Source organism: Lactuca serriola, chromosome 4 (genome assembly GCF_051521515.1).
Source record: "Lactuca serriola cultivar US96UC23 chromosome 4, Lser_US96UC23_V15, whole genome shotgun sequence".
Taxonomy (NCBI): domain Eukaryota; kingdom Viridiplantae; phylum Streptophyta; class Magnoliopsida; order Asterales; family Asteraceae; genus Lactuca; species Lactuca serriola.
Window position 1 is genome coordinate 3,200,610 of NC_136411.1, and position 16,457 is coordinate 3,217,066.

The window sequence follows — 16,457 nt, forward strand, 5'->3', positions numbered from 1 at the left end:
ATAAACATAAATAGGTACTGAAATTTTGGGCAGTGGAGATATTGATATTCAAATTCCAATCTGAATTCTCAGATGTAGATTTCAGATATTCGAAATTACTAAACTATTAATAAGTCTTATTTTATTTTCTTTTTGTTTAGACATTATACACTATAAACCAAGATTGTTTTACATTTTATCTCGCAAGTTAATCAATTAGATGAAATACAAACTTACGGTAAACAAATACTAAACTAGATGAGAATCATGCGTGGCCGTTGGCGCTGAGTCATTTTATTTTTTCTTCTTTCAGGTTGTATATCTAATTCGAAGTGACAAAAAGTAAAGTCAATTAGGATTCATTCAGAAATTTATAAATTTTTATGAAATGAAAGAAACTAAAAAACTCATATACGACATATACGACATACCTCTTTACAACTACGTCCATGAAGGACTACTGCAGGAAATCGGGTGAAGAAGTCGCCGACCTTTGCCATTCTGTCTTAATGACTTCAAATTAAAAGGGCAAATTGCAAGGAATAGCAATTGACTACTCTTTTTATCAATATAGACAATGTACTTATATTTTATACCCATAATAGCAATGTACTTTATTTTTTACTCATGGGTAAAAAAAAGTACATTGGTAAAAAGAGTGAAGCACACTGGTAATTCCTGCAATTTCATTTTTCAAACCACCAAATAGATTATAGAATAATAAAAAACCAAGGATTTTAGAAAATTACATGAGTGAAAATCATGTCCCATCAGTAGGCAATGCAGCCATAAAAGAATTATAGGAAGACTCCAAGTGAAAATGCAGTTGCCTGGACTGATGTTCAGTCAACTCATCAGCCGCCCCCATTTTCGCCAACCTCCCAAGCCACTCCTTCATCTTGACCTTCCCTTCAAAATCCGGGGGCAAAATCGACAATTTGTTCAACGACACCGACAAATCAGAAAGCAAAGGAAAAACTTGATCAACAGCCACCATATTCAACTTAAAAGAATCCATCGCAGTGATAAAATTCTGCACACATTCCGCCACAAAATAACAGAATCTGTAGTTAGAAATTTCACACGTCATATTCTCTCAGGGTTGGCTTACTTACACATCAAGAAAACAGTTCACAGGTGATTATTATTATTGATATTGATTTATGATTTATTTCTCTTGACATACATATTGATAATTGCAACTATAAGTAGATGATATATCTCTATTATATTTATAGGAATATTAAAGGAGCAAATTTGCTCGTTGATGCATCCGGGGTAGTGAAGGTAGCAGACTTTGGATTAGCAAAACATGTGAGTTGAAAAATAATTTATATTATATATTTATCAGTTATCAATATTATATTAATTAATAATAAAGGAAAGGAAAAAAAAAAGTGTTCTATGTGTCCTAATAGTTATCTGTTATCCCTTTTGTGACTTTACAGCTTTCTGCTCATTCAAGTGATCTTTCCTTAAAGGGTAGTCCGCACTGGATGGCTCCAAAAGGTATTTCTTTGAAATTACATACAAATGAAGAAAGGGCAAAATGGTAATTTTGTCTCCTGCAGACAGTTTGGCTTATTTACTCTAAAAAAACAAACAGAAAAACAACATTAACAATCAAAATAAAAGAGTAAATGTAATCTAAATAAAAAAGTAACATTAATTCATATTAGGGACAATTCTGTCATTTTATTTTTTACAATACAATAGATCGATACACGAAGAAAGATTAGAAGTATAAAGATGGGAAAATATTTTATTTATCATGTTCCATATACTCGCATGTACAAAAGTATCCATATCATTTAATAGAAAAAATAAAATTATGAATAAGTTGAGATAAAATAATCCACAACACTCTACATAAGATATCGCCATACCATCTCTAGGCATATTTATCTCAATGGAAGTTGAAGCAAAAGACACTTTCCATGGATAATTAATTCCTCCTGCGACAAACATCAGACCAAAACAAATGAAAAAAATGACATTAACTCGATTAAAAAACAGATAAATATATTGTGTTGCTTACCCAAAAGTGTCATTTGATGCCTTTTCAAAGCTTCAATTTCTTCTCATTCGTTTCCTATAACCATTCAAACTAATTTGTTAGATTCAGTGATAAGACAATCTATAACAAACCCGATTAATACTAAAAAACACACGACTTTTATTTTTAAAAAAAACTAAAGTGCATTGTCGTTTTTGGTAAAAAAATATTGTGATAGCCAAAAAAAACTTTATGAGCTGCGTATTTTTTACTATGACAAAAATACAAACAAAAAAAACAAAGTGAAAGCCAAAACAATGAAAAAAAACTTTAAATGACCAGGGGCATAACGGTCAAAAAATGGCATGTGTTACCATATAATTAGTATAATCACATAGTCTAATTTCCTTCCTATATTTATCGCTGTTTTTAATTGAAAACAGTAATTTGTAATTGAAAAATGGAAATCCAAGTCGTAGGTGTAGAAGGAAAAAAATTCCAAAAAAATATTATAACCTTCTGTTTTGGACCAAAATACCCTCCTTTTGTTACTTTTCTCATATTAAATCCCACCTGAAATTTGACTTTTTAGATTTTCGAATACAAATGCTTTTTAACATTACTAACAAAAAGTTATATAAGTAATTTCAAACTTGGTATTTTTCTCAAGTTTTATGTTTAACTCAATCGTAATACATGATGATAGAGTAATGAAGTTAGATGTATTTTTCTAAAGTTTTATGTGTAACTCAAATATAATACATGATGAGAGAGTAATGAAGTTAGATGTGGTTGTGTTATGTAAAGCCCTGATTTTTAATACTAAGTACACACAAAATTTTCATTTATAAACCATGAAACATAACAAATTTGGTGTACATTCATATTACAAATCAGTATAAATAGTTATCCAGATGATCTTACAATAATCTTGTGTAAGAATCCAAATCAAATGCTACTAACTCCACCTCTTTCTACAAGTCTACCTGAACTTGAAAGTCACACACATAGAAAACGGTAAGATACAACGAGCTTAGTGAGTGTTACATGTATAGTAAGATTTAAAATAGTTACACAACTAAATCTATATCATCCATGCTGTTTAATCAATAAACATACATTCAAATTGAGTGTTAGTATATAAACCTCTAAAATTAGATTTACAGCTTTCTAAGTTGTTGTTCCAACCATTAACTATCCTACTAGACTTATAGGCTACTATCAATTCCTTATAACCTATAACGTCCTGAATTTTCAAGGAAAATTTTTCATTTTATTTATTAAAATATAAGTTACAACCCATTGTATTACAAAGCCTATCGTCATACATTTATTTAAAAATAGTTTTAGCAGAAGTCTTAAAACAAATGCCTTCGATACGAGTACAATTATGCGTGAGCTTTTTCTCGATCCGAAGAACAACCTGAAAATCAGTTGTTCACCAACTGTAAGTCGAGACTTAGTGCATTCCCTCAAAATACCACATACCGTAACATATATACAATGTATACACATATTGGCCTTTAGCTTATAGATGGTCCCCACCTTGGCCTTTAGCATATAGTTGGTCCGCCCTATATAGCCTTCAGCATGTAGCTGGTTCACTTTCCTTTGTCCTTTAGCATAAAGCTAGTCCGACTGAGTCTATTGGCCTTCAACGCAAGGCTGGTCTGCCCTTAATCAGGCCCGGTTTAGGGCAAGTGCAAGAGGGGCAATGGAACAGGGCTCACAAATTTAAGGGGCCCATTTTTTTAAATTGTTTTATCTTTCAGCCCAACTTCCCAATCAATTCAACATCATCGGAAGTACCAGGCAACAACGACCAACGTCAAACCGAAGCCAGCACCCAGTAGCGATCATACGATTAATCATCGTTGTGTTCGTTTTCGTTAAAAAAAATCGATGGCAGCCTTCCAGACTGCAGTGACGTCAATCAGCAAATCAGTGGGCATCAGACATCAGGCCTCGGCATGCGATACTGTGAGAGATAGGTGATGGTCGATTATCTATTTATCCTGTTAACACTTTATCAATAATTCTTCAATCTTCGTTCTTGTCTTCTTGATTCTTAGTGTTAACCAGTAATACAGAATTACAGATAATGTAAATATGTAATAGATTGTGAGGATTGAGAAATTAAGGAATGAGGAATAAGGAATTAAGGATTATAAGTTTGTAAATTATAATTGTCAATTCAATAACATACTTGAATAGTTGAATGTGTGAATGAATTATAGTCTTATAGAATAAATAGATTATCAATTTTTCAGATTCATGGTATGTTTAATTGTTTATCTTTAACTGCTTAATTTTTTAGATTCATGAATGTTTAATTGTTTGTCACTATGTCATATTGTCATATTATGAGATTGAAATCTGATTGACTGATTCACAATGTTGAATGAATGACTCTGAAATTGATTATTAGAAATCGAAATTAAATTATGAGATTATATTTATTGTATAATTGTTTATCAGAAATTGGAATTCAAAAACCGAAGTGTTTAAAGAATCAAATTATGTTTATTGTTTGTAAAATTGTAGAGATGAAGTCTAAACAACCATCCGGTAGTCAAAAACGTTAAAAAAAAAAACTAGATGAAGAAAAGAGAAAGGTTGACACCAATGCTTTAGATAAGTTTATCCATAGAAAACCTATTGAAGAGCACATTGAAGAGCACGTTGAAGAACAAGAGCATATAAAAGTAGAAGAGGCAGATAAGCAAGAGCCCGTTAAAGAGCTTGTTGGTATATATATATATATATATATATATATATATATATATATATATATATATATATATATATATATATGATCCAAGAAGGTGGGAAAAACTTAATTATGAGGAGATTAAAATTTTGGTCAAGAAAAGTCTTAAAAGAGATAATAGTATTATGTATGGTCCCTACGATAAATTTGGTAGACAATTTTCTGCAGCTTTATATACAAGAACTTTACCAAATTTGGAGAATTGTGATAGAGAACGGCTAGTATATTCGATAGAGCTAGACAATGTATTTTGTTTCTGTTGTAAAGTATTTAGAAAAGGGATTTCAAAGGGTAGATTGGATGGTGAAGGTTATGCAGATTGGCACCATGTTACCACTAGGGTTAAAGAACACAAAATTTCATTCGATCATCTTACAAATAGGAATAAGTGGTTTGATATGCGTAAAAGATTGAACTTGAATGAAACAATTGATAAAGTTCAATACGAGCAATTCAAGAAAGAAAGAGATTACTAGAAACAAGTCCTTTTGAGAATCATTGCAGTAGTGAAGTTTCTTGCTAAACATAATTTAGCATTTCGTGGATCCAATGAAAAGTTGTATAAAAAGGTAAGACTAAACTGCACAAATGGTCCCTATAGTTTGCTCTAAATTGCTACTTTTGTCCAAAAATGTTTTGACTAGCACGAGAGGTCCAAAGTTTTCATTTTGTTGCTTGTTTGGTCCAATTTGTTTTGATTTTTTTCAAAATGACGAATTTGACCTTGTTAATATGATTTTCTTTTTTTCTTATTTTTTTTTTCTGATTTTCAGATTTAAAAAAATAAAAATAAAATAAATCTCTCTCTCTCTCTCTATCTCTTTTTTTTTTTATTTTTAGATTTAAAAAAAATAAAAAATAAAAATAAAAATAAATCTCTCTCTCTCTATGGAAAACTCAAGCACAAAAAGAATGTTGCTACCCTCTGTTCCAACCATGTTTTCTTCTTCTTGCTCGATGATAAGCAACCCAAACACCCCCATACTTGTTGTTACTGCCTCCTTTCTTCTTCTTCTTCTTCTTCTTCTTCTTCTTCTTCTTCTTCTTCTTCTTCTTCTTCTTCAGTTTTAAATGAGAAAACCCCCACCGGAGGTGGGGTTTTTTGGCCGTCAAGAGGGCAACAACCCCCTCCCATTTTCCTTGAGCTTTTCATCGGCTTCATAACCCAAATGCCCCCACCTATTGTTGTTCTATCTCCGATATGCCTTACCCTTTCGCTTCGCGTTTTTTTCCAGATCAGAATAGGAACAGTCAAGAGGTCGCTGGAGCAACTCCTTAACTGCAGCAGTCAACAAGAGCCTTTGTTGCTTTGTTCTTCTCCTTCCCCCAACCTATTCACATCTCTACCGCCTCCATTCCCTCCTCCACTCTCCAGATCAGAATAGGAACAGTCAAGAGGTCGCTGGAGCAACTCCTTAACTGCAGCAGTCAACAAGAGCCTTTGTTGCTTTGTTCTTCTCCTTCCCCCCAACCTATTCACATCTCTACCGCCTCCATTCCCTCCTCCACTCTCCTGTAGTTGGTACCTAAACGCCAATAAACAACTGAAGAACATTGGCTCCTCAGGAATCCCCAAATTGAAGACGCGATACAACACCAAAAAAACCTAATCAGGTAAAAACGAAGAGTACAATCTCTTTCTCTCTATGTATTTATGTGGGAATCTTTTGGGAATCGCTTCTCTGGCTCTTCAAATCGGGGTTGATTTCATTTCTTCAAATCACTTCTCTTTGAGAGTAGAGGCACACATCAGAGCATCAGGTGAACAAAGTTAGCAAATAGGTTTGCTCGTCTATTTCCAGCTCTTTTTCATGGAAATCGAAGATATGTACTTTTCTCCTTACGTTTCTGGATGAACCCAATTTGGTTTTTTTACCCAACTCAAAACAAAGAGAAAGGAGCAGATCCTAAGAGAAATTAGTTTCATTAAGTTTGTAGAGAATATGAAGACACGGGCAAGAAAGGGTGTGATCTGAAGATCTGAGATTAAAGAAGATAATGGTGGTTTGTGCTCTTGGGATGTGTAGAGAGGGAGAGAGAGAGAGAGAGAGAAAGAGAGAGAGAGAGATTTATTTTTATTTTTATTTTTTATTTCTTTTAATCTAAAAATCGGAAAAATAAATAAGAGAGTGAGAGAGATTTATTTTTATTTTTTTAATCTTAAAATCAGAAAAAAAATAAGAAAAAAAGAAAATCATATTAATAGGGGCAAATTCGTCATTTTGAAAAAAAAAACCAAAACATAATGGACCAAACAAACAACAAAATGAAAACTTTGGACCTCTGGTGCTAGTCCAAACCTTTTTTGGACCAAAGTGACAATTTTGAGCAAACCACAGGGACCATTTGTGCAGTTTAGTCAAAAGGTAACTATAAATTGTAATTTTTTTTGTTCTAATTCTACCAAATACATTTTTGTTAATTATTATGACTGATTTCACTTCTTATTTGTTAATTTTATTTAATAGGTAATGGAAATTTTTTGGGGTTATTGAAATGTTAAAAGAGTTTGACCCGGTTATCAAAGAGCATGTGCGACGGATCACAAGTGATGGACTTCATGTGCATTATCTTGGCCACTTAATCCAAACGAACTAATATCTTTTCTAGCTCAAGAAATTAAAAAATAACTTATCAATAAGATAAAGGAAGCAAAGTACTACTCAATCATACTTGATTGTACTCCCGATTCAAGTCACCAATAACAGATGACTATAATAGTGAGGTTTTAACATTATCATATAATTCTGTTACTATCGAGGAGTCCCTTTTAGGTTTTTTGATTGTTGATGATACCTCCGGATAATGACTATTTGATATTACACTTGAGGAGTTAGAGTCTCTTGGTCTTGAAATTGATGATATGTGTGGTCAAGGCTATGATAATGGAGCAAACATGAAAGGAAACACCAAGGAGTGCAAAAGAGATTTTTAGATATAAATCCTAGAGCATTTTACACTCCTTGTGGTTGCCATTCTCTTAATCTAACATTATGTGATATGGCTAACAAGTGTGTTAAAGGAAAAAAACTTTTTGGATTCATCCAACACATTTATACTATCTTTGCAAATTCTACTAAGAGGTGGGAAATTTTGAAAGACGGTGTTAAAGCTTGGAGTCTTAAGTCACTGTGTCAAGCTCGTTGGGAAAGTCGGGTTGAGAGTGTAAAGGCTATTAAACTTCAACTTGTGGATGTACTGGAAACTTTAGTTCAAGTTGGAGAAAAGGATAATGATGTTGCAATTATAAGTGAAGCAACTTCACTAGCAGAAAAAGAACTTGGTGACTTTGAATTTTTGGTATCAACTGTTATTTGGTATGAAGTACTAAACCATGTGAATATTGTAAGTAAGAAGTTACAATCAAAGGATATGCATCTTGATAATGCTATTACAAAAATAAACAAATTAATTGGGTACTTCAAGGATTATAGAGAAACTGGTTTTTCAAAAGCGACTGTTGAAGCTAAGGAGATTGCTATTAAAATGAGTATTGATCCGATATTTCCACAAAAGCGTTTGATTGAAAGTAAAAAAATGTTTGATGAGAGTTCAACTAGCGAAGAAGTTTCATTTACACCTGAAGAGAATTTCAGAGTCAGTTATTTCTTATACATTGTTGATCAAGCTATTTCTTCTCTTGAGACGAGATTTGAACAATTCAAATAGTATGACAAAGTATTTGGTTTTTTATTTCCACATAATTTGAGGGGAATTGAAGATAAAGATCTTAAGTCGTATTGCCATCATCTTGAAAAAGCACTCAAGTTTGAAGAAAGATCAGATATTGATGCCGAGGAACTTTTTACAGAGTTGAAATTATTTGAGACATTGGAAACCAATGAATTTAGAAACCCTATAAATGTTTTGAAGTTTTTGAAAGAACTTGATTATTTCCCAAATGCAAACATTGCATATAGAATATTGTTGACTATTCTAGTAACGGTTGCATCTGCAGAAAGGAGTTTTTCAAAATTGAAGTTTATGAAATCTTACTTATGCTCTACGATGACCCAAGAAAGACTTAGCGGTTTGGCAATGATATCTATCTAGAATGAAATCTTGGAGAGTATAGACTATGAAGAGTTGATCAACCAATTTGCAATCAAGAATGCTAGGAGAGCTTCACAACTCGTCGGTTAGCTGTTAGGATATGTAACTACTCATTAAAATATTATGATTTTGCTTTGTTTATTGCTATAAAGTTTATCATCATTTTAATAAAAAATTAGTTTATGAAATTTAATTCGTTACAAGTTAAAGCCTAAGGGCCTTTTTTATCCACCTCGTCCTGGGCATTTGAATCCTCAGAACCGACCCTGCCCTTAATCATTATATATACATATAGCAACAATCCAAATAACAAGAAACTAACTATCCTAGTCTAATTGCCTAATTGCATACTATAAGGAAATTATATCCTAACATACAAAGGATACATACTAGAGTATACAATATAGTGAGAAGAACTCACTTGGACAATTTCTCAGAGGATTTACAGCTAATCGGACAATTCAACTGGCGAACAACACACCAACGAGGATTAACCTATAATACTATAGCTTATTAGTTCCTATAGGAATCTAGTAAAAAAAGGATAGATCTTTCATTAATCCCAATGAATACTAAGAGATCTATCAAATAAGGATCAACTAGACAGGATAGTTGGGAGGCAGGACCATTTCGACATATAGCCTTATTGAAATCCAACAACCAAGCCAACATGGCCATTCTAGTCACCTCTCCCGTAAATAGATCAATCAACATTATGACTGGAATTACTGATAAATCTAATTTACACAATCATAATAACGACCATGAATATAAATACAAATTACACTTAAAATCCTAGTAAGTATAGGTTAACTTACAGAGAGTTTCTAGCAAAAACCAAGATTTGCACTAGTAGAACTTAGATACCGAGTAATTCAATTAGTTGAGCCTAGATGCCTAGAGCTTGGGTAAGTCAGGATACCTCAAATCCTTGAAGGAAATACCCAAAAATTGGACCAGAGAGAGAGAGAGAGAGAAACGAGAGAGGATGTGTGAGAAATGAAATATTGGATTAGGTGTCTAATCTAATAACTAAATTAGTATAATCTTGGATTATTAGCAAAGTCCTTTTGGGTTGTCCTCAAACCTAGTAGTTGATTGGATTGTTATTTGGAGAGAGAGACTAATTTGTTAATTTATTATATGATTAATAAACTAATTTGAAATCAACATAAATAATTTATTAACATATTATGAGAATAATATATTAATTAGAAATAGTATTGTTTAATTAAAAATTAATCACAAGTTAATTGAAATTAATTATGGGATTAATTGGATTAATTAAAAGTGGAAGGACTAAATGTGATAATGTTCAAAAGTTGAACATTGAGCAATTCTAGAACCTACCTAGATGGGGGAGGTATTCTAGAATAGATTAATGGAACTGGAATTCCTTGGGCATTAAGGAAGCCTAGGAGTCCTTAAGGAGCAAGAAAGGGGATAAAGCTTATCTAAGGAAACCTGTCTTATCCTAGTTCCCTTAGTCACCTATATAAACCCTCATAAGGGTCATATTTTTTGTCTATCCCTTTCCACAAAAGCAAGAATCGAAATTCTCCTTCCTTATCCTCTCTCCTCTTTAGCCTCCAATTTACTAGGGTTTGGGTGTGACCCATTAGAGGCACGATACTTCTGGTGCTTGCTTTCTAAAGCTAGATCAAGAAGGAATCATTGTTCATTTACTACAATAAAAATAAGGTAAGTATTTTCTAATAACCTTTAGTATTTTTGAAAATAGCATTGTACACTGTAGGGTTTTTGATGTTCAATAGTTGTTTGCAAATCATAGTGAGAACATAGATCCTTTAGGGTGTATGCAAACTTAGGGTTTATTTTTTTTTCGCCAAAAATAGATTTTCTTTGTAACATATAAAACTCATCAGTGGTATCAGAGCCATTGTTCTCATTGATCTTGCACAAAGTTGAATAGAGAAAAATTAGGGCTTATAGAAACTAAACCCCAAGGAGACAAATTTCGAAAATTCCATAGGGTTCTTGAAGCCCTAGTCTCCACCCTAGTATTTTCGAAATTTTCAAGGATTTTTGAAACCTTAGCCCCATTGCCTAAATTTCGAGATTTAAGGATCCCTTCTAGAGTTTGCCTCGTTTCTTTCTTTGTTATTTTAAGAGTTTTAGATATTGAAAAATTAAAACCTAGTAAACCGCAACCCTTTTTCGAAAAATAGAAGGCTTAGGATAAGGATTAAATTGAATTATTTTTACTAATTGTTTAATTGTAAATAATTGTTTGACCCATATTGATTTAATTAAATTAATTAACTGTTTAGTTAAAAGATAAAGATTAAATCAAAATTGGTTTATTTTTAAATTAAATTAATGTTATATTAATTTCAAAAAGTAAACTTAAACCTAGTATTTTAGAAAAGTTTTAAAATACACCTTATACTATATATAATTAAAAGATTAAAATAATATATGTATAAGACAAGTCAATCAACTCACTAGTACGCCTCATTCACGAAACCATTCTATAAAGTGGGTATAAGGAAGCGGCCTATAAAATGGTCGTTGAATAAGTGTCTACTCTCACCCACGGCTCTCATATGTGGTCGAGGGTCGTTAGCCAAATGGATTTGATAAGACATAATCTCATTAATAAGTATAATGATACAAAGTAACTAAACTATATTTAAAATCTCACTCTTAGTTACTTTAGAAAAAATGTGAAAACTATGCTAATCCATCAAAACACACATCATGCTTTATATGTGTTAGTGGAGCATGTATGGTTAACTGAAACACTAATAGTAGCTATAAAGAGATATGATGAGCATATAGAGAATTATCATTGTTGATGGAGTGTGTATGGTTAACCGACACATCAATGTGAGATGATAAATGACATCGACGTTGCCAAACAAGTTTTCATGGTTATTCACATCTCGTTTGTGATCCTCGGCATCCCAGTCATAAAAGTGAGAGTATAATATGAGATTAAACATGTCATTGATAAGATTCAATGAATCTTAAAAGTTCTAGGAGTTTCATAAGGTTGAAATTGGAAAAAAGCCTTACCTATCTAAAATAGATTCGAATTTGATTACGACATCCCTCTTCAAAGTTCAAATAAAAAATATGGATCCTAGCCTTAATTTAAAGTTATGGTTTAATAATTAACGATTAAAATAAACTAACTTGAATTCTCTTTTCTCCCATTATAGATGTCAAGTCAAGACAATAATGGTCTTCCTCGTTCCTTTGGAAATGGTTTTCCTCTTCATTCTGAAGATGATCTTCCACTTTCTAATCAAGGTGAAAATGTTTTCTCTTCTTCGGGAATTAGTGGAGATGGACATCATGCTTCTTCAACTCTTCCACTTCCCAACATCGCATTTTCCTTGAGTTGAAAGATAGGAAACTACTCGAGCCATATTGGCATACAAACATCAAGATGAAAACCTTGTGTGTATGAATGTTCTGAACAGAAATCGTACATTGACAAGTTGGATAAAATGGGTGTCGTTTTCCCAAAGAAGCGAGTCATTGATTTGGTTATTCTTTCGCTTCGAAAGACATATGATCAGTTCATTGAGAACTTTTATATGAGATATATCGACATGACCCTAATTGATCTAACTCAAATGTTGATTGTTGCTGAAGCAAAAATGTTTAAGAACACATCTAAAGTAGGGATGCTTATTGGGTCTAATTCCAAGGTTTCCATGGACATTGACAATGGTGACAATGGTGGTCTAGAAAAGATTTCTCTTCACAATGGAAAGGGGTTGTCCAAGATCAAACTGTTGGATCATATGGTAAAGAGAAATGGCTAGTTTTGGGATCGTTCCATATGTTGACCCCAAAGAGTCCATTTGTTTTACTACCAAATGAAGGGACATTGGAAACAAAGCTGCCCAAAATACCTGAAAGATCTTAGAGATAGTAAAGTCAAGTTGCGTGACTCTACTTTAGGTACATCCATTATCTGAATCCATTATTTTATAGGTTCTTGTTTAGACTCTTAATACATGATGTGATGATCACATTTTGATAGTATTAAAGGGGTTAAGATAAAGAAGGAAGCTTGAGAAATATGAGCTAAATTTGATCATGAGAAATGGACTTTGGTCACATGGTTCGATGATCAGAATTTGGAGCTACTACTAAGGAGTTAGGATAATTTAATTGATTGTTATCACTGTTAGGAGATGTCTACAAACATAGCTTTCATTTTATGAGTTGTAATGAAAATTTTTAATTTTTCGTTTATTTTCAATAAAAGTGAAATTTTGGTTTATCTTGTTACCATATTTTATATTTCCTTGCAAATGAATTTATGAAAGTGTTGGTTACGTTTCTAATATTAGCAATATTAAATGTGGATTTGATTCTTATTATATTGCCTCTGGTATTGTCATAATTAACCAAGTGAAAAGGAATTCTCATCACCAAATTCAATTGGACAGAAACTTGAAGTCATGCAATTCGAATTGCGTGGTGTATGAGAATCTTGGTCATTAGAAGATTATGACTAATTCATTGATCACATGTTTATGTGAGTCAAGTGAGGGACTAATGGATCTAGTACATATTGATATGGACTCTCCAGATCCACCACAAATGACGATAACTCTATTCGTCATGATTTTTCTGATGTTTCAGTAAACATGTCTTGTTCATAAGATTGAACAAAATTCTACTACTGTTGAAAAGGTTTTCAAAGAATAGCAGAACGAATAGAAGAGTCTATTAGTCAGAAAGATAAAAGTTTCTCCAATATGTGAAAGGAAATGAAAGTACTTTAGCATCACGTTTTACGATCATCTTAATGTTTGTGAACTATATCACATTTGATCCTCGAAAAACATCTTAGTGCAATTGTATGAATAAGAGTAGGAATCAGATTTTGTTGAAAAATAGTTCAATCAAGAAATGAGTCATACTTCGTTTCCAATCAAGTTTTAGAGCCATGCTCTAGTAACTACAAATCATATTTTGAAACTCATTTCAAACTAAGAAGGTTGAAAACACCTCGAAATATGTGGAGTAAAAGTGTTGTTCTTACTCAAGCACATATAGAATTGAAGTTGTGATATTTTTTCGTTAAAACAAAGGATAAAATGTGACCTATTCTATGAAGTGTTTTTTCTTATCGAGAATCCACACGAACATTTGAATATTTTTTTAGCTATTTAAGGAATGTGCCTTGGGAGAAAACTTATATGTCAAGAAGTTAGTGGGAGTCAATAAAAAATGAACCTTTTAGTTATCACTAACATGCGATCTGAGGTTAATAACCTATCATGTTTGGTTGACAAATTCTTATCTTTGTGCACTTCTAGTTGAGTTGGCAATGCTTGTGAGTTCAATGTTTTTCATTTAACTGCAAAAGCAAAAGGCATGTTGGTCAGTGAAAATCTAATAATCAATATGGTAAGTTGCTAACAACATGGAAACATTGGTAGGCCTTGAGCTACTAGAGGGGAAGATTTTCAGAATTGCGAAGTTTAGTCCATGAAGGAAAGCTAAATTTGAATATGTTTTTTTCCCAAACCTTATCTTATGATTGTATGTTGTAAATGATAGATTCACATGGATGGAAACGTATGTATAATAAAATCTAGGTGGCAAAGGTTGTACTATAATTCATGAGAATGATTATGAGGAAACAATTTTGCTAGTAGATTTTAAAGGATCTAATAAAGATCAGTATGGATATTGTTTGTATTAACTGCATTCTCGAATTAACAATATGATTACGAAATCCCTCTTCATATTTCAAATTGTGAGAAATGGCAAGGAATTGTTTGAACTTTCAAAGACTTATAGTTATAAGTTATGAAAGGGTTTAAACACACACATATGCTATCTAATGAATGTGTATAATATTAAGAAGTCTAGTTGGAGATTTATCGAAGCATCGTGTAACATAAATTTGTACTTTAGTAAGAAAGTCAAGGGTATTGATTTCTAGAAATCCAGTTGATTTTTGGATACATGTCAAAGCTAGTGGGAGCATAACTGTTACGCTAGTAATGCATGTTGACAATACTGTTCGTTGGGAACAAAGTTTTTCAATTTGCAAATTGCAAAGTTTAGGAATTGTTTTACTATAGTAGAGCTAAGGGAGAGGGCACTCATACTTTGTTTCAAATCTAAAGGATTAGATCGTATATTTTAATAGAAATTGGTCATAGACATGTGAATATCATGTTGAAATGGTTCAACATAGGAAATTTTATATATGAAAATATTATAGCAAGAGATCGAACAGATATAAGGTATAATGAATCGAGTCCCATGTGCTTCAGATATAGGATCGCTAACATATGTTGTAATATTCACTTATTCTGATTTTTTCCAAATGCCTTGAGAAATGAGAGGAAAAGGATGAGAAATTTTGTGTGACTAGAATTGTTAAACAACTGTCAGGAACATTATGAGGTTTACTAAAGATTGGTTGCTTGTGGACAGTTGGAAGTATGGTATTAATTTGGATGGACCATGGTGACATGATTCTGGATTGAGATGATTCTTGATCAGAATTGATGGCCATATGGGAATGTGGAAATGTTTCCATAATGGGATTTGATTATAAAATCTAAATTTGAGTTGGAAACTTTAATGTAAGAGAAGTGTTCAAGGAGTGTACCTTGAATCCGAACCTTCATTATCATAGAATTGTTTCTAGTAACAAAGTTCCAATGGAACATTCTGTAATATCGCTGGCTCAGTCTCTATGACTTTGAAGCCTCGACATCACAGAAGGTCTATGCATGTAAGTTTGGAATTCCAATACATTCTAGTAGTGACAAGAATTTGGAATTATGAAATAAGCATCATTGGAATAATGTCCAATTGATCTGTTCATAAAGGAAAGACCATAGAAAGGCATAGTATGCATGTTCATAACATGGCATGACTAATGCTTAATTCAAATGGTTAGTTGATTACTTGAAACATTATACAATGAATAAAGTCTTAATTATTATGGTGATTAAAGATTTTTATTTATATTCAATAGTTTTGAGACAATAGTTAATTAGTTTATTATTGTATTTCATTTTGCATGTTTTAGTTCCTGAATAATTTGATTATTCAAAATTCCACAGTCGCTCATACTTTTGGAAGTAAGTCGTGAAATAAGATTGTCATGAATTGAATTGTATATTGTCTATGGAGATTAGACATTGAAATGGTTACCACAATATTCATGAGTACTTAGAAAATGAAGATTTTGAGTATTGGATAAACCCACGCTCAGAGAATTACTTCTTGGATTTTATCACGAGTAATTCTGAGATGATAATACCTTATATTTTTAAAACCGAGATATATGTGTTGTAATTTACAAGTCATTTGTACATTGGTATTGCGAAAATGCATCTGATGTGCACGAAAGTACCCACTAATTTTAATATTTATAACCTAACAAACTTAAACTAACTATGCACTTATAGGCAGTGTACCTAGTCAGATTACAATATAGCTTGGGTAAGTTGGGTGTCGATCACAGGGAACGGTGTTACTAATTAATCTACTTGCTATCAAATTAACCTAATTATTAACAAGTTTAGAAAGGGTTTTATCTGATTTTACAAGATCAAACAAACTTAACTCAAATTCAATCAATAAGTAAAAACACTATTGTCTAGTTCGAATCCACTTCGTCCTTATGGCTAGCTAATAATTATG

General features: G+C 32.3%; 2 protein-coding genes across 2 annotated transcripts; both read left to right on the forward strand.

Annotated features, from left to right (window-relative positions):
• Window positions 1–21: 21 nt before the first annotated feature.
• Window positions 22–4,115, forward strand: LOC145100907 (uncharacterized). Its single transcript, XM_079038041.1, has 4 exons — window positions 22–1,116; window positions 1,218–1,293; window positions 1,428–1,488; window positions 3,748–4,115. The coding sequence occupies exons 1-4, from the start codon at window positions 800–802 to the stop codon at window positions 3,900–3,902; spliced, it is 609 nt and encodes a 202-aa protein (XP_078894167.1). The 5' UTR covers window positions 22–799; the 3' UTR covers window positions 3,903–4,115.
• Window positions 4,116–7,745: 3,630 nt separating this feature from the next.
• Window positions 7,746–12,169, forward strand: LOC145097808 (uncharacterized). The gene is made up of 3 exons (XM_079035447.1): window positions 7,746–8,342; window positions 8,415–8,684; window positions 11,984–12,169. Exons 1-3 carry the CDS (start codon window positions 7,746–7,748, stop codon window positions 12,167–12,169), a joined length of 1,053 nt encoding a protein of 350 aa, XP_078891573.1.
• The last annotated feature ends 4,288 nt before the right edge of the window (window positions 12,170–16,457 follow it).